This window comes from Serinus canaria, chromosome 4, assembly GCF_022539315.1.
Source record: "Serinus canaria isolate serCan28SL12 chromosome 4, serCan2020, whole genome shotgun sequence".
In the NCBI taxonomy this organism is placed as follows: domain Eukaryota; kingdom Metazoa; phylum Chordata; class Aves; order Passeriformes; family Fringillidae; genus Serinus; species Serinus canaria.
This window is the reverse complement of record NC_066317.1, coordinates 20,237,516-20,264,510: the sequence shown is the minus strand read 5'-3', so window position 1 is coordinate 20,264,510 and position 26,995 is coordinate 20,237,516. Positions and strand designations below refer to the sequence as shown.

At 42.2% G+C, this 26,995-nt stretch overlaps 1 protein-coding gene across 1 annotated transcript in view; it reads right to left on the bottom strand.

Annotated features, from left to right (window-relative positions):
• Window positions 1-976: 976 nt before the first annotated feature.
• The window catches only part of GRID2 (glutamate ionotropic receptor delta type subunit 2), a 282,427-nt gene continuing 256,408 nt past the window's right edge, over window positions 977-26,995 (bottom strand). The window contains exons 13-14 of the mRNA XM_018907012.3: window positions 6,166-6,406; window positions 977-2,057 (exon numbers count right to left, since the gene is read on the bottom strand). Of these exons, the coding sequence (XP_018762557.1) occupies window positions 1,635-2,057; window positions 6,166-6,406 (664 nt within the window). The 3' untranslated portion in view covers window positions 977-1,634. The remainder of the gene's footprint in view (window positions 2,058-6,165; window positions 6,407-26,995) is intronic.

Here is a 26,995-nt window from a genome sequence, read left to right as displayed (position 1 = left end):
TAACAGTGTTACTTGAAAAAGCTGGTGCCAAAGTGGGCGCCTGTTTTGCTCTCACTGCTGTTCTTTTTCTTGCTTTATACAGTTGGCACTAATGTAAAAAATAGATAGCTCCTCTAAATCTAACTTAACATAGAAAGGGTTAAACTGGGTGCCTGTTCATATTTTTTCCCCTTAGAACAATACATGATTATAATTAAGGCCACATCTGTGTATCTTGAGGGCTTTTTTTTTTTTCCTCCACTAACGCCATTATTGTATTGATTAACTGTGCTGATTTGGAAAAGGATTTATTGACCTTTGATCCATGTTTAACTGCTCTAGAGCTATATCAGTTGCTCATGAACATGGTATACCTAAGAGAGAGTTCCATTTTTTTAGTTAATTAAAAGGAAAATTATCAAGATTAGCCTTATAGAATGCTCAAAAGCCAATGCAAAACCTAACCAAAGGAGTTACATCTAGGTACAAATGTTAAATTGCCCTGGATGCTCTAATAGAAAAGTATAAAATATGCTCTGTTGGCAAACGATGCAAGTCAGAATAATGTTAAAGCAACCTGTCTTTTCTAAATGAAAAGACACCCTGCACTGTACATCTCTCTTGTATACAACACATTTTTACTAAAGCTTTATTAAATGAATTGCAATAGCAACGGCTGCCATTTTATAGCTATATATACATGTGTGTGTACATATATATATATACATACATGTATGTGTATGTATGTATATATATATATGTGTATGAGATACTAATTTATTTAACACAACAGAGGCTTCTGCCATATGATACAGTTTACTGTACATAAGAAAAACTTTTAACACTGTACAATCACATAAAGGTCACATGCACTGTTGCAGTGCAAAAGTAGATTAAACTGTAGTCTTTACTGGCATAGTAATGGCTTTTTGTAATCCTACAAAATTGCATTCTTATATTATGGGGCCTGAATGATCTTTGAACTTCATTTGTTTTCCTTTCTTTTTTTTTCCCGTTTTTTTTTTTGTCATTTTGCCTTTTTTTTTTTAATTTTCCATTTTTCAAACTGCAGGGTTTGCCTTTGGTCCACAGTTAAAAGGACGCACAGCAGTGGAGCGCTGACTGGATGCAGCAGAGTACATGAAAAATATTTCAGTTATTGCAATTATAGTAAAAAAAGGCGGTGGGGGAGGAGGAGCGAATGCCCTTCTGTAAAGTAATCCTCAGGGTTTTCCTATGCATGAATTGCTGCTTGTATCCTATATTTAAAGTATATGAAAAGCCTGTAGTAACCAAAACCTAACATGGTGATAAACTGAAGAATAAGTGATTCAAGTAGTACAGAGAATAAGGGGAGGCAGAAGAGACCAGACTGTGAAAGCAGAGAAGAGGAGGAGGAAGAGTTGCTACTAATAATTCTGATTCTTAAATAAAATAAAGGAAAAAAAACTCAAAACAACCCCTGAAGAGAAAATAACCCTCAAACAAATTAAAAAAAAAAACCAAAAAACAAACAAAACCCCAAACCACAACCTTCAAAACCAAAACATAAGGAAAAGAAGAAAGGTTACATCCATGTTAGTCCCACAATATTACAGCTGCTCCTTGCAAAGGGAGTCCTAAATAAGAAACAGTGAAGAAACTCGTTCTGACACTCAGATGGAGGTGCCTCGGTCTGGGTCGCTACCGATATTCAGGCCCAGGGTGGGAGTTGGTTGGTAAGGGATAGATGACATTGTTTTGATGGGGCTTCTGAAAAAGCCCCCGTTGGGTGCCCTGTGCCTGAAAGGGCCAGTTCGGTGCTCGGGCACGCTGCCGAAGGAGAATCCCGAGGCGGCTTTAGCAGACAGCGTGCGGCTCAGAGTCTGGATCTGCTCTGGTATGAAGGTGGTTGTGGTGATGTGAGTGTTCCTGAAGTCACTGATTTGCTCCAGTGCCTGACGTGTGGGTAAAGTGTCAATGTCCAGCGGGGTCAAGTCAATCGATGAGGTGGAGAACTGTTTATGGGGACTGTCGTCGTCTGTGCAGAGGCTGTTCACACGCCTGTGGAGGTGCTCCAGATCGATCTCCTTGTCATCCTGGGGAATGAGAAAAACAAGAGGCACCACTCACCATCGCCATTTGTGCTGGGCTGAAGTTTCACAGGGTGATCAGCACTGCTCGGGGAGCACAAGGCACAACTGACTAGAGCTGGCTCTTGGCTGACGGTGTCCTGAGGGTCACCGGCGAGCTCCCCCACCGCCTGAAGCCAGGTGGGCAAAGCCAAACTGAGGCAGACCCTTACACCACAGCTACCTTCAAACCCTGGATCCAAACAACACAACTCAAAGCACCACTGGTAGATTTTCAGGAAAAGGCAAGCTCGGAGCTAGGTGGGTTAGACTAGCAACAGCTGAATAAAAGTAAACTGCATAATCTCAAATGCCTGGAATGATGCCAGTTCTTCAACTCCGCAATGAGAGCTAAATTTGGATGTCAACATGGGAGGCTCTGAGGGATCAGGTTGCCATCTTTGTCATCCTCTCAGGGTTTAAGGAAGGGCTAGAAACTTCTCAGGTTCTTTTTTGCCTTTATAATGTAAATTGTGGAATAGAAAAGCTGAACATACAGAGAAAAAACCCCAAGCACTGGTGACTCATTGACATCGAACAGAAAGGAGTACACCAGGCAATTTTAAATTACAATACCAACAGAGGGATTAATTATCTTCTCACCTACAAAGAAGCAATTCCATCTATTCTGATGGAATTATACTTTTGTGGGTGAGAAGAGAAGGCAGCCTGATGTATTTATTATAATATATCATTGCTTCTCTTACCTCTGTCCCTTTTCCTTCTTAAATCTCTCTTCCCAGAGAATGCAATTAAACAGGTTGGTTTGTTAAAATTGAGAATTTAAATGCATAGAAGTTAAAAAAAGAGGAGAAAGCCCTAGGTGATCCAATAAATCACCTGTGTTGTACATACATATTTCTGCTGAACTGCAAAGCTTAATTCAAAGCAGCATTAAGTACACACGGACAGGGATATTCCCTCAGTCTAAGTAGTGCAGCTCATTCAGAACAAAAATCAATTTCAACTAACCTTAAAATTTACCTTAATCTCTGTGAAATTTACTGGCTCTTCCAGGCCACTAGAAATATCTCACACTCTAGGACCTCACAGAGGATAATTAGGCAGCCGATAGATGTGCACTGATGACTTCCAGCCTTGATTACTGAAATTCATTGACTGGCTTGATCCAGAGCTCCCTGAATCAATGGCAAGACTCCTAGTATACCGAATGGGCTTGAGATCCCTCCTTTCTCTAGGAATGAAGTCAAGCACTCAGTCCACACCTAGAACAAACTGCAGGAGTTCATCTACTTAGCAGAATGGATCACTGAACATTTGCGCTGGCACCACGCCGAACACAGAGCCCGACTGGAAGGAGACTGAGAGGCCAGCTCCCCTCCAGGACTGCACCCTCCAAGGGCAGGGACAGGGAGACAAACCAGGGAAAAAGGGGAAGGGAACAGGGCATCAGGGATCTCCCAGGGACTGGATGATCACTGACCACAAGGGCTTTGGTTTGAGCTCATCACGGGAAGGAAAAAATGCAGTGCTCATTCCTCGGACTCAGCTTTCTGTCTATCATTTATTCACAGGTGGACATAGACATGGATGCACATAACAACCACACAGGTGACATCAAATCCAAACGCATTCACCAAACGCTATCTCCTCAAAAAATTTGGAGCTGCATATGGATGCAGGAGAACTGGGGCCACATCAGAAGCTAAAGAAATATACAGAGGCTCGATTAGCGTGTGCAAGTCATGACTATGTCTCTGAGGGACAGTCCTAAATATTTTCCTTTTTTTTTTCTGCTTTGTTTTTTGTTTGTTTGTTTTTAATTTTGAAAAAAAACCAAACATACAAATACCTTGTAATTTAAAGTGCCAATCGGGAAAAGATTGGAATTTCATCGTTTCTGAGCCTCTAAGAGTAACTCAAAATAGTCCTCTTTCTTTTACAGAGATGCATTTGGGGCTAGGGTCAGACCAGTGAAAAGATATAAGCGGTGATAATCTCCCATGCTTAGCCCACAACCCAATCTCCACCCAATCGATACACCAAAATGAGACCCACTCACAGTAAGATTGTGCATATCTCCATAATATGATCTTTCCTCTTCTCTCTCGTGTGATCAGTAGTGAAATATGCAGCAGTTTTCACATTTAAATTATCATCAGGCTTCAGAGTCAACATCCCATTGAGATTACTGGGGCGGTTCATACTTCTCTCAGAGCTACTGTTTAAGGCTGTCTGCAGACTCAGGCAGACATCAGTGAATGGGTTACTTCTGGCACGCGACCGAAATGTTATCTTCGCAACCATTAGACAATTTTTTTTCAGTATAAATGCTTGCATTCTGGAGCACAAGATGGCAGCCACCAGGAAAAAGGGTTGGCTTGCTGACCACAAACTGGCCCAATCTGACCCCCGATTCTGGACTAGTGGCCTGGAAGAGCCAATGGATTTCATGGAAGCTAAAATGAATTTTAAGAAAGTTAGTTAAGATGTATTTCTTTGCTGAATGACCCCCACATCCAGGATAATGGGGACATTCAGCACGTATGTCCATGTCAAACTCAGTTTTGAGCCAAGCTTTTCAATTTAGGGTTGAGATGAGTGCTTAAATGCTAAGCTGATGACCATGTAATAAAGATCAAGGAGGCCAAATTATACCATTTGTGGAAAGTACACACTTGAATTTCTCAGCATTTGAAAATTGAAATAGAAAATTTTCTACTTGTGTAAAATATCTGTGTTGGCGTTTTTTTTCTTTTCCTTTGTTATTGATTTTCATATTGTTTTGCACCAGATAAATATAAAGTGTTAAGTTCTGAATCTTTGGGTAAACAACAATCAAGTAAATTTTAGTGTTTTAAAATAATTTACCAGGTGAAACTACATGGTTTCCATTCCTGAGAAACCCAATTTAAATTCTAGAGATTCCTTTTTTTTTTTCCTTTTAATAATGGTCCGGTCCAGATCTTGAACAAAAAAAGAAAAGAAAAAGAAACAAAGAAAAAAGAAAAAAAAAAAAGCTTGGGAATTAAAACAGGCAAGAAAAGATTAAATGTATTTTAACATCAGTGCCAATGTTGTCTAATTAGGTGGTGTAATTAATCCTGCCTGATTAGACAGCATTAGATTAGCAGGAATAAACACAATGGAGAAACTGCAGAGAAGGCAAGACCACTGCACACAAATTAACATCAATACCCCACAAGCTACACAGATGTGCCTAAGCTACACAGACAAAAAGCTGTTTTTGATAGTGCTACATTAATGCTCTTATTTAGGTTCAGGTTTGGGTGTTGCTTTCAAGGATATTTTAATAAATTCTTTTGTCCCTAATTTCTTTTTAGCATTTTGTAGAGGTAAAAACTAAATTATGAATATAAGTAATTTGGTGCAAAGTTGCACAAGGCTCAGATGGCTGGTAGAGGGACAGTTAGATTACCACAGGAAGGAAAGCATTACACATGCAGGTGTAAAGAAAACTCATCTCAGGTGTAAAATAACATATTTCTCTGTGGCATCTGTACAAGATTTTCTGAAACAAGCCTGTACCAGGTTTCAAAAATATGCCTGGTCTGAACCTGAAAAATCTAATGTAGTTTTCCTTCCCTGGACTTCAGATGAAATAAAAAGAACTGAAGTTCATGGAAGTCTCAAGAGCTTAATGTTTCTGAAAGTGGGGACAAGCTTATTCAAGAAGCTAACAGCTGATTTAAGGAGCAAATTTTGCAAATGTATTTTAAAAGACTCAGCCACTGAGCTTAGGGGACGTATTTTTCAAGAAGAAGCCAAGACACCTAGTGAGAATTAGCTGTCACCAATGGGAACAATGAACTGAATATTGATGTATTAATAATGTACTATTCTACAAGTAACAATTGTGTTTTACTCAGAATAGTTGCATATTTATACATCATCAATATACATTTATTTTTATTCAAGCTTTTCTAGAAAGAATAGCTGGAAAGATTTTGAGAAACATCATTTATGTTAAAAAATCAGGAAGCTATTAAAGTATCTCTGAATTTGATTCCCCACCCTCTCTAGTGCTATAAAGTCAAGGCAGCAATCTTTAGGGTGCATGAAAATTCCCCAGGAGAAATGGAGGGTCTAATACCTCTTTTGATGGAACCCGGGAGCCTTTCCTTTTATTCCACCACGTTTCCAACATTGCAATGAAACAGGATAGGACAATCCCTGCAGCGAGGATGCAGAAAACACCTGCAAAACTTTTTATGTCCAGGGCACCTCCTTTCTGTTTGGTATCCACAGATGAGTAAAGATCACACTGACCGTTCTTCGGCCACCACTTATGCTTCAGTACGTCCATGTCGCCATTCTGCTGCAGCTCCAAAATCCTTGGGGAGAAAGCACAGAGGCAGGGGTTACAGTGGGGCAGCAGCACCTGAGAGTGTGAGGGTGTCAATCTGACTGCCTGCAACCTCCCCACATGTCATGAAAAGCCAAGCAGCAGATGGACCTGCACAGACTGATTTAGCCAGAAAAGAAGGCTTGGGTGTAGGCTTGCCTGTTAGGCTGAGCATATGGATAGATATATGTTCTACTCCAGATACAGCAAAGCACACCCAGATCTCTCTTTCTTTTAACAAACTCCATGAAAACGCTTTACTTCATATATTTTCTCAATCGGCTTTTACTAGTCTAGGGCAACTGACTTTCATAGTCCATTAGATATCTGACAATATTTTGCATCCTAATCGTTGGAGGAGAGACATTTCAATTAAAAAAATCAGAAGGAATATACATTTCAGATTTACCACATTACACACAACATTGTTGCAAACTGATCTTTATTGGGTTACCTACATTTGCTGCTTTGGAGAGAGAGCAAAGCCATCTTATTGCAGTCAGTGATGACCTAAAGCAGTCTTGCTCAATGTCAGAATGCAACCTGATGATGAGTGGTTCCACAGGAAGGTTCCTTCCTGTGGAATTCACTTGTCCTTGAACCTACATACCCAGCCTGCCACCAAATATTTCCTGGGCAGATTGCAAGGACAACATATTTAACTAGACTTCCTGTGGGATGAAACGTTTGAGAATTGAGAATTTTGTTTGGAAGAATATTTGCATGTTTACTCAGTTTATTTCTGAGGAGACAGTTTTTTTTTTAAAAGCATATAGAAATGACTAGAGTAACAGCTGGATGCCCCTGGTTATCCAAGATAAAAAAATTCAATGATTACACCTAAAAAGAATAAAACAATGGAAAATTTTTTCTTCATGTAATGAATTTGTTTTTCATTTCAGTGTTGGAAGGCAAACAATTACTACTGCAATCATTTGACACAGCATGCAAAAAAGTCCAAGTGCACACAAACCAGCAGAGGTCTGGGATGTTGCTACCAGAGACTGTATGCATTGTAGGAGGAAGGAAAGCTGTCCCACTGTCTCAGGGCTACAACAGCTCAGTGCAGTGATCTACATCACCCTCAAAAGGGAGCATGAATGTACCTGGGGCTCACAGGGCAGCTGCTCTGTGCAGAGGTGACTCAGTCTCTGATGCTGCTTCAACTGGAGTTGTATCCACAAGGCCACTTAATTTGCTATGGCACATCCAAATGGCAACATATTTGTGCTGTGGTCTTGCCAGGAATGGGAGACTTGACACAGCTACCAGTGGCTGAAATCCCAGCACAGGTCTGGAGGGAGCTCCCACTTCCCACCTAGCACAATGTCTGGTGGCTGGGATCATGACCTGTTCAGAGGGAACAGCTTGTTCACCTCTGTGCTGTCCCAGAGGGAACAGTGCCCTAAAGGAACAGATCACAGGTGTCACACGAGTCCTTAGGGATGCCAGAACCATCTTGTTCATGTAGCTTTGAGTTTGTAAGAAGTAGGACAAATTCTGTGCAGTGCCTGCTGACAGTACGTTGCTCAAGGTCCCACCCTGGAGAAAGGTATTCAAGGTCAGAGTTGCCTGGACTACATTTTGACTTCTCCCAAACCCAGAGACAACTTAGGGAAGCCTCATCCTGAAGTTCTCTGATGGAGGAGGGATATCTCCAGGATGGGAGGATAATCTGGTTTGCTGTAAGAGACTGAATAGCTGTTATGAGGCACCCATGTTCAGATGAGCTTTGGAGGGATGGCACACAGGCAGGACTGCTGCCATTGCTGCCTGCAGCTGCCTCTTGGGAGTGTGTAGAGAAGCTCAGGTGAGACCCAGTGACAGGAGGAGATTCAACTGGGATAAACTGGAAGATAAGAAATTCCAACCAGATAAGAGGAGAATCAGAGAGGTCAAACAATGGAACAGAGAATTTATGGCATCACCACCCCCTGGTGAAATTCAAAGACCCAGAGGGAAAGACCCAGAGCAAATTGACCTGCTCTAAACAAAGGGCTGAACTGGAGATCAGATTACTGCTCTGCAACTGCAAACAGGCTCCATACCCCACCCTGGATCATGGCATACAGTCCTTATGGAAAGAACTGACCATAATTCTGGTTCTCACTGCCCTGGAATCCTGTACTAGGATTTAGGTGAGTATTTTGGCCCAAATATTCCATTCTGAGAGGTTAGCAGGAGCAGACAGCCAGCATTAACAGAACTCTTTTGTATAAGTTCTTGTGGAGTAATAGGAAATTAATTTTCAATGCCTAATCCAAACATATGTAGTTTTATATTTAGGAATTACTGTACTATCTTCCCAAGGCAGTAACAGAACAACATCCATGGGGTTTATTTCTTCCAGCAGTGGCTCTAATCCCTGAGCAGGGTGATTTTCTCTTTTTTATTCAGTCAGGAATAGAAAGAACCGTCCAGCTTACTGCTCTATTCTCATTAATTAAATGATTCTTCACTTGTCAGTATAATTCCTGATTACACAAGACATCTTTTTAACAAAAGGCATTTGCATAAAGACACTGAGCTTTGGCTTGTTCCTTAAGGGAGATTTATCCCTAATTGTACCCCTGGTAATTATTGGCAATTTTCTTTATGGATGTAACATATAAGTTCAATTCTTTAAAGGAAAACATAAAACATGGAAGTAGAAATTGGAGATAGTATTGCTAGTATTACATGGGAGAGCTCAAGAAGTGGAAATCTTATAATGAAGCCATGTAAAACTGCAGCTGCAAACAGATGTTGAGGGATACAATATATATTGAGAGAAATGCAAAGGGCCCTAATATCTAAGTGTGTTAATGGTGTGCAGAGAAAGAGGGAGAACCTGCTTCTGTTAGGCTTCAGAAACACTCCATTTCAGATTTCACCTGCTTATGGAATCAAAAGAATAGTTAACATATTAAGGAGATTTAACACTTCAAACCTGTTCCTAGTTATCAAAGTTCCCATGTTTGCAGCTCATTGTCAGAAACGAAAATTGCGCTTTTATGGAAATTCCAGGGAAAACAAAGGAGGAAGGGAGGTTCCTTGCAAGCAGGCACGCGGGCACACGGGCGCTGCTCTCCCTGCGTGCTGCAAGGAGGCTCCCACACGATGGCACTCTTTCCATAAAAATACGTGGGTTTGCCGCAGCTCCTGGTGGCTAATCAGACGTACCTGTTGGGTGGCAGACGCCACAATCACTTTGTTATTTGATTTTCAAATTTAATAAATGACTAAAGTAATAACGCATTAACTAAATGCTCTGAATGATAATGATCTTCCAATGCTATTATTCCAGCAAGTGCTTCTCCTTCCTAGCCCCAGATTTTTACAACTGAACTTTTTCCTCAATGGCCTTGGCTCTTTTGAACCTGCTTATTAGTACAGAGTAGTACTGCAAGACACAAGCCAGTGGAGATTAATAAGCAGGGTGCATGAGTTCCTGATGTTTTGAAATACCATAGTCTTAAAAAGCTTACAAAAGAAGCCTATATGTGAAATAATCTGTTTTGTCCAAAAAACATGACCTTTAAAACTTGCTTATGGATTGAGTGCAGGTCTTAAATATATTTTTCTTTAGCAAGCAAAGTGTTAGAGTTACATTTTTCAAGGCAATGACATAAATTTATTGAGCTGTACAAATGAAAGGGTCTGTGTGCACTTTAACTGATTTGGCTCTCAATTCACAGTGCCCAGTGATGTCTCATGGATGTAAACACAGAAAACTAAGCTGCCTGTGGTTTCCAAATCTAACAGGGATGTGAACAACTCCTAATGAATCGATGGGAATAGGGGTGGATTCCACTTGGTAATGACATACTTTGCTGCTGGCAGTGAAATGGAATTACTCCTCCAAAATACCCACAGATAAAAAAATTTGATAGCAAGGTGTCACAAATGCTCTGAAATCGAGACCTCTGTGGCAACACCTTTTTTGATCTAATTTCATTCTCAGCTCTCAGTAGTGAGCACGAGATACGAGAGGCCGTTTACGATATTGGAAATGCCAATGCCTGTTCTGGGATGTCAAAGGTGACTGAATATCAGCTTCCTGCACCAGGAACATGTGTCCAGAGGGATAACTTCCCCATTGGCACTGATAAGGAAGAGGATGTGAGGAGGTGCTTGGCTCTAGTCAGCAGATCAGACTTGCAGGTAATGAATGCCCACTTTTGAAGGGGGCGGGGGAAACGTAAATAATAAAAATAAAAATGCTTTAGTTGAGTACCTTGGTGGGCTCTGCCTTGTGTTGCCTCCCTTGTGTTGGCTCCCAGGGGTTCTCATGGGTCACCTTTGGGAGCACTCGGTGCTTGCAGATGGGATCAGGCAGTGACAAGACCTCTGGTAACTTCTGCAGTGGTAAGCAAAAATCCTTCCTCTGGCAAAACTTCTCACTGGAGCTTTTCTATCAAAAATCTGATACAAAGCCTGTGGAATTTGGTTCTCCTCTTCAAGCAAGAAATAAAAGCTGGTTTGTAAGCATCCTTCAATCATCAAAGTAGACAGGGAGGGACCCACAAGGAGTGGTTGTGGGTTTTTTATTTCAGTGAAGCAACTGCCTAAATCTTTCACTGCAATAACTGGAGTGATGCCAGCTCCTGTTGCATCTCCCTGAGCAAGCTTTCGGTTTTGGCAAAGCAGGCTCCTCCCTTGGCAGCAGAGCAGCTCTCACTGGTGCCACCTGGAAGGCTGGCTCAGGGCTGTGGTGCCAGAGAGGGATGGCTGCTGCCTAGCCTGGCTGGCTTCCTCATGGGGAAGGAAGCAGGAAATAAGAATGGAGAGAGGCAAGTAGGAGACTCTTGGAGTCCTTTTCATCTTTCCCATCTCAGTGGTACCTCACTGTCTCATTGAGACCTGGTGAGTTTTCATATTTTGCCCTTATCTTGAGGCCTGGTGGGAGACACACATTGATGCTCAAGCCCTTGACTTTGATGCCATGAATCATATTGATAAGATTTATAGCATCATATTTCAGCCATAAAAAGGATGTGTGGGAAGGTGTAGGGCAGAAGTCATTGCCCTGAGGTGAAAGAAAGAGGGGAGCACTGCCAATGCCTGCTCCTGAGTGGATGAAACGATGTTGGGAGAGCTTGCAAAATGAGCAAAACACCTGGAAGAAAAGATCATTATATCTACATATACAGATATACCAGCCCTTCCTTTGACTAGAGATCTTGATATCAGTGAGAATTTTTGGTTCTGAAGAGACTGTTTTCTGTTTTTCTCTGTGGATTTTTTTTTAAGCCAGCTTTTTAATGAGCTGCCAATCATGGGCTCCATGAGAGGAAATTTTGTGTGCCAGCCAAATGCTGCCAGATTAGACGAAGCAGCGCTCCCTTTGCACCCATTCCCACCACTTAACCCAGCAAAAGAGTGCCCGTGGGTCCAGCTGCAGAGCCTGTTTTGTGGCAGGGACTCTGAGCAGCTTTCAGCCCAGATTTCAGCCAGGGAGGCCCACGAGGGCAGGCAGGTGGCCGCTTTCTGATGTGCCCTGCAGCAGCGCTTGGCACCACGCTGCTGTCAGCAGGAAGGCAGGGCACAGAAACAAGGATAAGCATCTTGCCTTCTAGAGATGACAGAAGAAGCAGTAGTAAACCAGAGCTGCTGTTCAGCATTAAGGATTTGCATATCAAACAATATTAAAAGAGAGAAAGCAGCTGACCTTCTGTTTTGTTCAGCAACAAACCATTACCTTCCAAAGACGTAGCATTCATCACTTGGATGCCATAAATTAGTATCACTCTGTTCAATTTAGAGAACTCCTTTTTACTTAAATCTGTTGAATTTACTTGGATACTCTCTTTCAAATGCAGAAGGCTAACCTTAAATGAAATGGCATCTGCAGTAAAATGAGATATTAACTCTATTTATTACATGACTGGTAGAATTTGATAAGGATGGCTCTACAATAGTTTTGTTCAAGCTGAACAGCTTTGCTGAGTTCATACTAACAATTCAGAAACCTTTATAAAGATAAGAATCAAATTATTAAAGATCTTCTTCTTACTTTTTATACAGAAAAATAGAAGTGAGCTTTAATGGCCTTTCACTGTGAAGAACTTTCCTGCTCAGGAGAAAGCGAAGATAAAAGTATTAGTACTTATTTATGAATCCCAAATGACAAGAGAACATCTACAGACAGTTGCATAAATATGATGAGTTCATTAAGCTCAGTGCTGTTATGGTAAACACCAAATTAATTCATTATGGCAAGTCACGGTACACCGCCAGCCTTATTAAAACAAAGAAATGTACTTTCAAGGTACATTGGTTCCTGTGCACTACCCACATTCCAGCCTTCTTTTAGAAAATTACTTGAAAAATGACAGTTACAGTTAAGCTTTATAAAAAATTCAGTTCTTCATGGCCACATGAACACCCTGGACTTAATTTTCCTCTTGCTTTCATTGCCATAAGCCAAAAGCAAGAGCAGGGACAGCCTGTGGAGTCTGCAGAAGAAGTGAGCAGGCTTTGCTGTGCTCCTCTCTACTGGGACAGCTCTGCACTCCCCATCCTTGGTTTGCCCTGGGAAATGTGTCTTTCTAACTGCCCGTGCTTCCAAAGCTGCCTCCCAGATCCACAGATCAGCTGTGATGCATGGGACTGCCATAGGACAGAGAGACAGTACTCCTTCCCAAATTTACACTTTCTTCACACTGTCCCCAACAACACTGGAGGTGATACTGTGGCTTTGTGAGCAGAATTTATGATTACATGCATACCACTTGAGGACTTGAGTTGCAGGTCCCAAGCAGTATGTAAGCAAATCAGGAGCTCCTCTCTGTCTCCATGATGTTTTATGAAAAATCCCTTTGCCAGGATTTCTTCTCCGGGGAAGATGAGAAGCCTCAGCTTCTCCATGTTTTGCTCATCTGGAATGTGATTTGGAGAATTGTTTACCCAGCATGTGAATTGTTTTAACTTAATGACCAGTCCCAGTCCAGCTGTGTCAGGACTCTGGTCAGTCACTGGTTTTATTATTCATTCCTTTCTAGCCTTCTGATGTATCCTTTCTCTTTCTTTAGTAGAGTTTTAGTATATAATTTCTTCTACTATAATATAATATCATAAAATAATCAATCAGCCTTCTGAGAACAAGGAGTCAAATTCTCATCTCTCACCTCATCCTGGGGACCTCACACCACCACACCTCTCTTATCTGAAATTAACCAACAATTTCACACAAAATGAGGAAATCCCAATGTCCAAGGTCAGCAGAGTTTCATCATTAACTTTCAGACAGCAGAGACCAACACAGAGCACACCTGGGAGCCCCAACCCTTCTGGATAGGCTGTGACAAAAGTGGCATTTTTCTGAATCAGCACAGGATACCTCAATTAACCAAAAATGGAAAGCTTGGAACATGCCCTTTCAGCCACTGCATACTTCTCAGATGTCTTCTTCTTCCTCAGCTCTCACCTCACTGAACATTTCCTCCTGTGTCACTTGTCAGCTGACCCCTGCCTGAGAAGCCATATGGATAACAAGCCATTTGAGTAACTGTTCTCCTGCTTAGCAGGAGAAAGAAAAACATTGAAACAAAAACTTTTGTTTGACTTTGTTATTGTTTTTTTTTCCAAGACTGAGATGCCAGCAGATATTAGGCTTAATTACTATTTCCAGGTGCATTCTCAGACTTTTTGGACACAAAGCAATAAGACAAACACCAAAAGTTTGCATTAAGACATCAAAATTAAATACTAAAATATTTGTCTTTTCTTTTAAGGAATTATTTTTTCTTAATTAGATCATAAGGAACAGCTTTAACTAATCCATTTAGACCCTCTGCTGATGTGCTGTGAGAAGGATAAATGAACTAGTTCACTGAACCTGACCTAGCACTGGATGAACACACAAGCCTTGTCTTCAGCTAAGAGGCAATTATGTTAAAAATAAAATTATTAACATCTTATAATCTTAATAATTGTGGTGACTAGTGAACTTCATTTTTTATGTATTGTATATGTTTAGGCTACCTTTAAAAGTCAAGCACTTATTCCAGCTATGACAATATGGTATTTGCTAATATCAAAACTGGACTCCAATGGCTTGACAAGAGGCAGAATGAAAGCAAGTGGAAGAGACTCCAGAGAGCTGGAGAGGAAAAGACAGGGAGTCCCACAAAGACCCAGAGCATATCTGCAGTCAGAAAGGGAACTCCTTGGGTGGTCTTTGAAAATGTCAGCAGCATCCTTGAGCACACTGTGATATTTGGGTTATTGGGTGCAGGAAAAGATCTTCCGTTTCAGCCTAAGAACCTGGACATGATCATGTTTGCTAGGGGTCATGCTTCAGGCAGTGCAAAGCCTCATTCTTATCCAAACTACCTGCATCTGTATTTTGAGAAACACAAGACACATCAGGTACACTAAGTCCTTGAAGAGACAGTCTAGAAAAGCTCTTTTTAAAAGTAAGAGATCTAGGTGGTCCTTGCATATTTGACATTTATCTGCTATTTACCTAAGCAAATATGACAAAAATATTTGGCTGATGACTCTCTCATGTTTTAAACTGCTTGTAGAGTGCTGTTTTTAAAGCCCTTTAAAATTAAAAACAAAATTGTCAAAATTTCCTTTTTGATAGTGTTTAAATGAATGATTTACATATCTTGACTTACATATCATAATTTGGATTTTAGAAACCCTGAGTCAACAGCTTATATCTATCTCCTAGGTGAACAAAGTTTTGATAAAATAAGAGAGGCTAGACAGATAAATACAGAGTCTGAAGATCAAATCACAGTAATACTCCTGGTGTCTGAAATCTGACATTTAAAAATACCTCAAATGCTTTTATCTTCTTGGTACTTGGTTACAACAGTGAAAGCTTCCCAGATTCATTCCCATGCAGGGTTTAAAAAACACTGGGGTCTGAAACCACTCCTTGTGTACATGAACATGCAATAACCAACCTTATACATTTAGAGATACACTGAGGAGCCTTTCCAGACAATCCTTTGGACAATGAAAGTAAAAATGCTTAAGATTATTGTATAGGATATATTATTACTCCAAAACTTAATTCATTACTTTGATTTTTTCTCCCAAGCAAAAGCATTTCATAGAGGAACCACTTCTAGAGATAGCCTAAAATACATAAAATACACTCCTTCTTTAAAGCCTTTCCTCAGATCATACTAATGAACACTCTTCAAATACACACAGCAGTATAGAGGCTATCCAGGGAAGCCTGAGGAAAAGCCACAATTCTGCCTATAAATTGTAAGAGTCCTCGCTGAATTTACCAGAGGCACTGAAGAGTGAATGGGACTATACTTAAAAAATATGGTATTTCTTATTCTAACAATATTATTATATTCAAAAGCAGCTTGAGGTTTGAGGGATTCTACTTGTGCTGGTAAAGCTGAGCATGTCTCACACCACACATTTGACACAAGCCTGGCCCAGGTTACAAACAGATCTGCCTGAGATGGACACCCTGGAAATATTGCTTAGGGCACCTCGGCTGCCTACTTTCCCTTCCAACCTGCATCAGGTAAGACTTCCTCAAAGACAGGAGATCATAAATGTTTCTACCTTCATGAGCATTCAGATCTTTTTCAGATCCCCCAAAGGAGGGCTTTAACCTCTCCTGAAAGAAGATTATGAAAGATAAAAGTAGTACAGCTTTGCAAGCAAGAAGCTGCCTGAGCACAGTGCTCTGCTCAGTCTGTGCGCAGCACGAACCCAGGGGCTGTGCTGCTGCTGCTGCCTTTTGCAATCCTGCTGCTCTTATGGATGGGGAGGTAAGGTAGGAAGTTGCTTTTCTTCACCAGACTGAGTGATTACTTTCAGGAAGGCATCAGCATGCCAGCCTGCTACCTCTGTGCCCACGGGTTTTCTGCCAACAGGAGAACTTCCTAGCGATCAAAAGCCTTTCCTGTGCTCTCCCAGGGCTACCAGCAATGTGGAGAGGTGAAAAAGCCTGGCACAGAAACCCTGCCAGGTGCTGGTGTTTAGGAAAGTTAAGAACTCATGGTTTATTGCCCACCTTCCACTGTTGTGTGTGTCCAGAGGGGCTGCAGGCCACTTTGCATGATTGGAATCAGGCTTTAAGCAGCATGGTTTTTGCTTGAAAGATCACACTGCCTGAGATTTCCATGTTTTACAGAGGTGTCTTGGTAGCAACCAAGTGCCATTCCATCTGGATAACAATCTGCAGGAGGACTGAGTGTTTATTCTGTTAATAAAGGCATCTCCCTGGTAATGTTGCCATTTTTCAGGAGCTTGGCTGTATTCTTGTCTCACAAAATTTGCCTAATCAGGTCCCCTGGTCCCCTCTGCATTTCAATAAGCAAGGGCTGTACCTGTTCATGTGTGTAATGTTAATTTTTTTTTTTTTTTTTTTTTTTCTTTTTTTGGCTCTGGATTTTAGTGCTTTGGAACAATGCAGAACAATTAAGACCTACCATTACTTTTGCTGCTGGAGGAAGCAGAGCAGAAAGCAGCTAACTAGCAGGAAGATCTGAAGTTTTGCATTTCACCTCATACCTTTTTTCCCCTGAAATGTAGGTCCATATTATTCACAAATTGATTACTGACCTGAAGGTTATATGCTATTCAGCTCAGGAGAACAGGAGAAAGGAAACATAAGCTTGCATAGCAATGGCAGCACACATCACTTGTATCCTAAAAGTATTGTACAGCTTAACCAAACAAATCTTCAATTACAGCAGATGCCTAGGAGCAAAAATCTTTCATAGCCAGCCAAAGCAGACAATGGGCTTGCTTGCCCTCCATTATTGTACCTACAGCCATGTCTTTTATGGGATTATTAATCCCACTGGTAGTTTTGCAATTTCCACCATGCGAGCCTCAGAGGAGGAATCTTGGGAGCAAATAAATGAACCTTTGCCTCCTTCTCCCTTTACTCCCTCTCCAGTAGACACAGCTCATGAAGCAGCTTCCCATGCAGCTTCCCACAGGGGCCACTAAGCTGGGCTTGCTCACTGTCCCGTGACACCGTGCCACAGCTGACTGGCATGGCTCACTGCTCCTGAGAGAAGGCAATGCCAGGATTTCCTGTGTAATGTTACAAAACACATCCCATCATTTTCCTGTGCATTGTGCCAGATAAACTGTGGTCGAAAGAAATAGCCCCAGAAATAAAATGCAAGGCATTCCCTGGTGCTATTCTATCATTTTCCCTGTGCAGAATGACAATGGCTTTGTAGGAAATTTAACACTTTTATAGCATAGGTCAAAACCAAGAGACTTGGCACTGAGATTCAATTTGGATAAGCCCATGAGCCTGCTCAGTTGATCTGTGCATCTTTTTTCAAGATCGAGGGCATGAAGTAAAATTCTTCAGCTCTTTTTTGGTAGCACAGAGAAGTGAGCTCCTTTCTGCAGGCAGAGGCAGACCTGAGAGCTCCTGGGTGGGGGCTCCTTTTGGTGCCACCCTGCATGTTGTGCAGCTCAGAGCACAGGGCAAGTTGGGTGACAAATTCATCAGAGAGTCTCCCTAGAAAGGGCAGTCAGATGTAGAGCAGATGCAGTCAGATGTGGGGTTTGGAGGAGAGGTAAAAGAGAAGGACCTATGTAAAAAAGGTCACCCGATTTTAGAGGAAGAATCAAGACTATCCTGACCTCTCCAGAAAAAGTTGTCTGGCAGGAGAGATGGAAACATGAATGCCAAGCTATTTGGAACCCTAATTTCCAAATTCCAGAAAGTAAAAGTTTATTTGTGGGAGGGCAAAGGGGGATACTAACAGGCTTTCATTTTTACCCAGCCATTTCACCTCTCTCTCCCTCTGTGTCAGACTGAAAATCAGGATTCCACTGGATGTCCCTGTCGCCGTGGTGCAGATTCACAGCTGCAGAAGATGGCACACCGTAAATCACTGTCCTCTCACTGAGAGCTGCCATAAATAATGCCACAGGAGCTCCCCCCCTGCAAACAGCAGCTGCCTGCAACTGCTGGGAGCAAAGCTGTAACGCAGCCCCCAGGTAGGGAACAGAGAGAAGGTAAACCAGAACAGTCTAGAAAATAAGATCCTGTGATTTATCATCACATTGACTTGTAAGTCTCTCAAAATATTTGTCTCTTTCCTTCCACAGGAGAATTTCTATATGAATTTGTCATAACTTTTGACAAATTTCACAAATGCCCTGTGTTAATGCTCTAAAAGTATCCAGTCTTAAAAGTATTTTCATTAACAGCAAGTATTGCCACTCTGCTGGTACAGAGCAGAAAGCTGAGTCAGAGGCCACGAAGCAAGAAGGGAAAGATCAAACCTCAGGTAAGTGGTGAAAGCAGTGGCTAATCCCAGTTCCTGGTCTCTTTGTTCCTTTTTGCAGTTGGTCTATTTGTCTGATTTCCTAAGAGCAGTGTGGAGCAGAGAGAAGGCAAGGGAAAAGAGAGGTTTGGCAGCCTACATGACAGGGGAAGAGGCTGAAGACGTGGGAGTGTATTAGCCATGACTTCCCGAGCAAGCAGCTGGCTGACTCTATTGCTCAGTCTCTGCATCACTGACAGCTTGGGAGGCTTGTGCTGCAGCACAGCTCCTCTCCTGCTGGCCACAGGCATTTCCCAAACACAGGCACAACCAGCAAGACCAAGCCCTGGGCAGGATGGGCCCAGAGGGGAACTCCAAATATTCCATAGGGACCGGAAGGGACATGGCCCTTATGGCAGCTGGGCAGTACCACAGCCCTTCTCCAGCCCCAAAGGGGTTAGAGCAGCACCAGCAGCCAGGAACATAAGGGGGTGGTGGAAGACAGAACTGAGGCCCTTCTCTGCATTGCCAGCAAAGCTGCAGCATTTCCCAGCCCTTTACAGCCCCACTTGGCACCTTGAGCTCTGCACCATTCACACCTTGGGTCACACAGCTGTCCTTAACTGCAATTTCTCCACCTAATTTGGGTCAGACAAGCTCCAGGGGATGCCTCTCTCCCTGGGAGCACTTGACTGAAGAGAGACATCAAGGATATGTATGGCACAGCTCATAGACACAGCCTGCAGATGGGGCTAAATAGATGAAATCCTGAGGTAATGTCAAATTCATTCCTCTCCTGGCAAAAAAAAAAAAGCAGGGCTTTTTCCAGTTCTGTAAATACCTTTTTTTGATAAAGATGTATTCAAACTCTGACAAGTGGTTAAAAGAAAAAAAACAACAAAAAATACACTAGGAACATTCAGATATAAAGATATGGCTGTGATTGATTGTGGGGATTGTGACTGTAGAAGGAGATTTACATGGAGATTGTTCTGTGGACGTTTAAAATTGGGCAGGCAGATTCCAGTGAATTTGTTTTGTTTTAAAGACGAGTTTCTAATTCTGATTTAATGATAAACTAAGAATAGTGTTTTTTCCCCTTCTGATCTTCTCTTTCTGGTTGGGTTTCAGATCAAACTAGATATTCTGACCAGATTTTTCAGAGAGCAAGATGCACATACAGGATGTAGGCAGACTGGGCTCCTATCCTTCTTGCCTGGTTCAAAGTAAGGTCTGAAAGTGAGATAGTGAGATCTCCTTTAGAATGGAGGTTATCAGGTAGAGAAGTCATGCCAGAGACACAGATAAGAGTCTCCTGCCCCTGCAAGTAAATCTTTACTTTAGGAAGGTACTGCAGGGGGCAGGAAAATCAGATACAGGAATCTGCCTGCATTAAGGAAAGCTGTAAACCTCTGGAAAAAATCAGATACTGAAGCTTAGGCTTCTTCTTATTTTCCCCTCTTTGAAACAGAATGTTTGTTTTCCAGCCAGCTCCTTGAAAAACTGGAAATAAATCCCCAGCACAGCATTTCTCTGCTGGAGAGGGGCACCTTCAGCTGTAGCACTGTTGGACCAGAGCCTGCACCAGCCACTCATCACCCTCTCTGGCAAAGGGGGGATGCAAAAAGTCAAAGCTCACCCACACTGCCTGCTTAAGAAAAGCTCTTTGTACCAGTTAAAAGATTCTGGGGGCCAGCAGCAGCACTGCCTGCTCTACAGAAGTCAGAGCAAACCCTCTGACCCTCACCTTGTCTCCACTCCTGTCGGAATCCAGGACATCCCTTTGGCTGCCCTGGATGGCTCAAGCCCCTGCCAGGGGGCTCAGAGACCTTGGCACAGAGACCCCTGTGCCCTTGATTTTGACCCATGGAAAAAATTACCAACCTTATATGAGGATTTACAAGCCATGAAAGTTTAAGTAGAATGATAGTTAGTTTGTCACAGGGTGAAAAGAACAATTTTGGGGTTTGTAGAATGGGGGCTCGGGGTCCCAAGACGGAGGAATTTGGGTGTGCCTTGTCCTTCTTTCTCCTTCTTCCTAACCTGCATCTTCTGGGTGATGTTGGCACTTTTGGAGCGGTTTAGGGTAGAGATGGCCTGTGTAACATAGGTGATAGGTATTGGAAAATAATTGTGAATAAAGTACGTGTAGTTTTTAGTATAAAAAGACAACACTGCCCTGAAGATGGGCAGTGTGCCTCTGTCTGACCTGCTGGGCAGACCTCAGCAGGCCAGGGAAGGAATGTCACAGATACAGAAAATAAACAACCTTGAAAACCAGAACAGAAGAATCCTGACTCCTCCTTCAGTTGCCAGACTGAGAAAAGAGACTCTAACACATCTCAAGGTCATCCTCACCACAAAGTCCCCCAGGACACTGCCATGCCTCCAGACAGGCAGAGACATCCCAACCAGCCCCACGTGGAGCACAAGGCCATGCTGGTGGTGACCCAGCCCTGCTGCCCAAGGAGCCTCTAGCCAGGGCCTGGCACTTCTGATGCTGTGCTTCCAATTACAGGTGAGAGGCACCACAGGAAGCTGAGCCAGCTGCAGAATAGGGCAGCAGAGTTTTCCCCCTTGCTGGAAACCCAAGGCAGCCATTCCCGTAACAGGGATGGGAGATTTGTTTTGTTTTATTGCCACTGCTGGCAGAGAGGGAAGCCAGGCCAGGCAGCCCAGCACAGAAAGTTTTGCAGGCAAAAAGACAACTTATACTGGCTGATTTTCTTCCTCTACTTGTTTTACTTTAGGGCAGTAATGCTGAGAAAACTGCTGGTTTTTTTCACATCTACAAGAGAAGTCAGGTTTTATGTCTTGTCCATGATAGATAAGCTCCTTAAGACTGTGCACATATTTGCAAATTGAATTAATATTTAACATTGTAAACTTGATTTTTCCAAGCTTATTTTTAGTGCAAGCATTCAATCTAACCAGGTTTTAAGTTAAACCCTTTAGAGTGAAGAATGAAGTTCAAAATCACTGCTTTCTTTTTAAATCTCTTTCTTAAATAAAAAAAAAAAAAAAAAAAGGAATAAATGCCATGCGAAGACTGACGAGCTGAGGGGGTTCAGTAGAAATAGAGATTCACATTTAATTTCAAAATAATTTTTAGGACACTTTTAAGATCCCTGTTTTGTAGTTTTCCTTCAGAGGACATGAACATGTTTTGTATTTACCTCTGTTCCCTGTCTTCCCAGCCCTGGGCATACCCCTGTGGATAGGAAGAGAATTTACTGGAAAAGTGACCACATTGCAGGGGCTTCTGGAATACCTAAGCTTTGTTTACCTGCTTAGATTTTTAAACCAGGATGAGGGCTCTGCTTTCAAGACAAAGATTAAAGTCACACAGTTACTTGAGGTCTGATGTTCAGAAAACACATGGAGAAAACTCCATGCTCCTAGGACACACTGATCTTTTGCACTGGCAGCATTTCCACCTCTCCTAATGAAGCCTTTTCCCTAAAGTATGTGCTGAGGAAGGCCAATGAAAACTTGAGGTTTGCATTTTTTCAGCTGTTCTCCTCATTGCTCACAGGGTGCATTGCTGTGGGGTAGAACCCCAGAGTGTAACTCAGAGATGCTCAAAAAGCAGAGAGGAAAATGAATGATGCATTTCCTTTTCTTTAAATGTATCCCTTTTGAAAAGCTAATCTCTTATTTTGGGGGCTCTGATTCTCAACTTTGGGTGAAGACCATCACAGCATGGGGATGTAATACACTCCTGTTTACCTCACAGTACCAGTTGACTTTTGCTTTATAGATGACAAGTTTAAGAGGAGGCAAAACAGAACACACACCAAGGCAAGAAAGATTAGGAGATAAAGGGTAGTGAGCTGAGGTCAAGATGAGCAATCACACACTAAGAAAAGAGAGGCAGAGATGGGACATGGGTGGAGATGGGAATGCCTGACAGGAAGCAGTGATGCGATCAGGCTGGTAGAGATAATAGGGTGGCTGAGCTGAGACAGGGGGATGTTTAACCCAGAAAATGGGAGGAAAAGTCTCCCTTAGCTGAGGGAGATGTCCCTGGCTTGGTGGGTGCACTAAGACATGGTGCTGGCAGAGTCACCAGCAAATCTTTCCCTAACTGGGACACGTGGCCCCATGGGCATTTAGTGCCTAATTCTCTGTCAAGATTTTGACCTTCTGTGCCTTGCTGGAGCTGCTCTCCTCAAATAAAGCTTTAGTGGAGGGGATGGGGCTGTCAAGCTGATTGACCTCATTTGACTGGAGAGGAGCAATGGCAATGTGAGTAAGAGGCTGAGGGAAGTAAATGGACTAATTTTAGTCTCCCTGCCTTCTATTGCAGTAAATCCCAGATGAGGGCTTTTCTGACAGCCTGATAAAAAATCAGTTACCTGGTAAGGGGCACTGGAGAGCCAGGTGCTCACGTGCTCCATAGAGACATGTAAAAATGGCTCAAAACTTGCTAGTTCCTGGGCCTTAAAATGCAATTAGCTTAATTTCTTTTCATATTGACACACAGTAGGTAACAACAGTACATTATCTCCCAAGATGAGAATTTCAGGCAATGTTTTCCAAATCAGCTAAATAAATGAGCATCTCAGGATTTTGCAAAAATACACCAGAGGTTTGGGGAATTTTATCTTTCTTGACACTTTATAAGGTGCACCCACTCCACCCCTAACCACTAGAGAACAAGTGCTGCCTGTCACTGAATCCCTGACTATTTTGTACTTTTTTTTTTTTTTTTTTGTAGCAATATCCCAGTGGAGTGGCAGCAGGTTTGGGGATTATGAGCACCACAAAAGGAGTGCAAAATTCGACCACAAGGAGCATGTGTTACAACATTTCCTCATGTGGAGGTGTTTAAAGAGAGATGAACATTTCCTGGGCGAGAGCTTTTTGCTCTGGTACAGTACAAGATCTCAGCACTGAGAGCACCAGGCACAGAGCCCTGTCAGAAGAGAGCAGCAGGCAAACCCCATCATCTTTATGGAGCATGCAATGACACCCGTGGCAGCCAAGCAGCTGAGCTATTTTCCTCCTTGTAATTACTGACACCAGCACTTCTCAACCTGCTCAGCGCTGCCCCCCCTGAAATGCTACGAGGTGTGAAGCCCTCACCTCAGGAACCATCAAACATGATAAGGCACAAAAAGCTCTTAATTAGGCTGCTGTGGTTTAGAGGAAGAATTTAACACAGGTGAAGCTTTTGAGAGGCTCTGAGAGAGGTCCCTGTCTCGTGGTGCTCATCCAACATGAGCTCCAGGACATTACTGATCCTGAGAGAAAATCCAGAATGACTCCCCAGCTCCCTCCTGGTTCCAAGGGGCAGGTGGGAAGAGCAGCCATGTGAAGCTGTTCTGACAGCAGCAGATTCTCCTCCAACACACAGGACTCGCTGTGCAGAGATAAAAAGGAGTGCAGCCATAGCTAGCTTGCCTAGCTGGTGCCTTTGTGGTTTGCATCTGATAAAAGCCTGGTTCAGAAAAGATCTCCAGCACAGACACTTCGTTAAGAATGAAGACCACGGCCTTTAAGAAGTGGAGCCTTTCTTATACACCAGATTATTATCTGTTCCCACTGGGCCAAGTTAAGCAATAAAACACCCCTCAGCTGATTCATTTCAGCAGCCAGCACTTGCCCAGTTTTTTCTTATTAGCAACTTCTAAAAGATTTCCCAAGTTAAAAAGCCCACAACTAGCTAGAAAAATAAGATGAAAGATATCCATTGAAAAAATAATTATCTTAATTATACCACAGCTTTGTTCTCCAAAGGGGAGGTAGTTTTTCCACAAGACAGCATTGCTGTAATAGAGGATGCACTTTAAACAGGACTATGGTTTGCACACTGCAGTGAACTTCTAACCCCATACAACTTGTATTTACTGCATTTTAGAATTGTACTAGTGGATAAAAACCATCTTCCTTCTCCCCCCATTTCCCAACCCCTGGAACTGCAGATCTATTTTGCCATTCTCCCCCATTATGGAACTAAACATCCCAACATCCCACAATATTCTACAAAATAAATCAACAGAAGAGACATTTTACTCAGTGGGTTTGTGGGGTTGTAGTTTGGTTTGTTGTTTGTTTTTTGCTCTCTCATTACTCTCTCCCATCTCCTATTATTCTGTCCATCTCCAAGGTAAAGCTGAATGCACTGAATTACTGTGGATGCCTGCTCCAAAAGAGACTGCTGGAAAGGAGTTATTGGCAAATAACCTTTTTTCTCTGTGGTGGCTCTTTTGCCTTCTTGCCTCCAGCAAAACAGAAAAAAAAAATCCCCCTTATTGTAGGTAACCTTACCTTCCCTTTGCTAATATCAGGTATTGCACTGCTGTTCAATTCCTCTCTGCTGGCAACCGATCAAGATGTCAATTCAGACAAATCACATCAGCTGCAGTCACAGAACTCAGAACAAAGCTGTTGCTTTGCATGTTCAGAAAGCCTTTAAGGGCATCTTAACATGCTGGGTGCTGAAGTGTCTCTGGCCAAGAAGATATTCCTATTTTACACAGCACTTATCTTAACAGAAACAGCATTAAAAGAATTTGTTTGCCTCATTTTTTTCCCCTGAAGTGTTGCAAATACTCAAATTCACTATCAGGGTTATCCTTTTAGAAGAAGAAGAACCTGTCCTTTTCAGATTTGGCATGAAACTGGCTTCTCCTGAGTGGGAGTCAAGACTTGGAGAGCATCAGCTTCATTCTGAGACTTCAGGCCATCTCATAGAGCTTGCAGAGGAGATACAGGGTGGAAGATTCATGCAAGCCTTAAACTGAAGTCTTTACACTGGAAGAGCTCCTGATCAACAGTTGCTCTTGAAAGGCACGAGAGCACTTTCTTTTATAAAGACTGGAGTACACAACCACAGCTTTGAGGAACCTTTGTCAGTCGAGGGGAGAAAACTCATATTTGTGATTAGAATGAGATGTGACAGCTATGAAAATTCCTGAAGAAAACTGAAATGACTTAAAAATAGGAAGCTACTTGAAGATTCACTTCAAGATAGCTTCTTCACAGGTTTGAAAAGCTATCCTATTGCCACCAGTTTAGTCTGGTAATCAACACCACCAGAAAGCTCTCAGCCTTCAGCAGACTTTAGCTGGCACAGAACATGTTCCATCTACTTGCTTGGGGTAGATGGGACAGAAAGGAACACCAGTGCTAAAGTAGAGACCCACAACTTCCCAAGATTATCCCAGGAAGTTGGAGGATGTCACTCCTCCTTGCATCTGGGAAGTATTTCTTTATTTGCCTCAAGAGCTCTGGAAAACTGTCTATCCAATGAAGCACAGAAGCACAGATTTGATGTTCTGGGGCTGTGCTGGTGGGAGGATGCTGGATGGATCATCCCAACATTGCTGCCAGAAGCTATTGACAAGAAAGAAGACCAGGACTCTTGGGAGTATCCTGGAAGCTTTCAGACTTGTGGAAAATCTGAGGCAGGGTCACCTAGCTGGGGAAAGCATTTCTCAACAGGAACACATGAAAGGCACGAGCATGGCACTGACATGGGCAGAGATCCCATACCAAAATCTTGGGTCACTCATCTCTGGCAGACCCTCAGAGATAATTGAAATGGAATTTCCACCTTCACCTTCAGGCACAGACAAAATTTGAAGAAGTGTTGAAAAAGTGCACCTCCTGAATCCAACAAGAAAAGTTAGGCCCAAAGGCACTTTTCCAGTCAATTTTCATTAATTAGGTTTTTCTCTCAGTGGTCTACTTCAAGTTCACAAAACAACTTATGACAAAGACATTGCCTTTTCTGTCAAGAATGCATCACCCACCATGGACCCATTATTGATATGGACAAAGCATAACAGGATTTATTTTTATTTTAAGCACCACTTGGGAAACTAGTTGCAATTCTCTTAATTTATCTATGCAAAAAACCCCCTGTCAAACAACCTGCTCAACATCTGCTCAAGATTCTTTTTGATCTAAGTCATATGTAGTGCAAAATAAATAGGAAATCTAAATATTCCATGCAAATATCAAGACACTCTAAACATTGTGATCCTACACCATGCAGAGTGTCAGCTGTGACAATGAAGGTAGGATTTACTGCTCATGGTCCAAATACACAAACCACCATTAATTCAAGTGCTGCTAGTAGCTCATCTACTTTATGTAGAAAAAAATTACACTCAAATGGGAGTCCAAATTTGAGCTATGCAAGCTGAACTGTTAAAAAATACTTGAAAATGAAGTCTTACAATGGTAAAATAATACAAAAAAAATTATTGTATTTTCAGCACCCAGCTTATATAATTGCCCATTTCCAAGAAGGGAGTTTGGCTGAATTTTTGATAATTTTAATGCAATACCTTGTTCATCAGGGTGGCTTGTAGAACATCATTTAAATGAGAATGCTCAGACTTGCAATTCCTTTTTTAGTT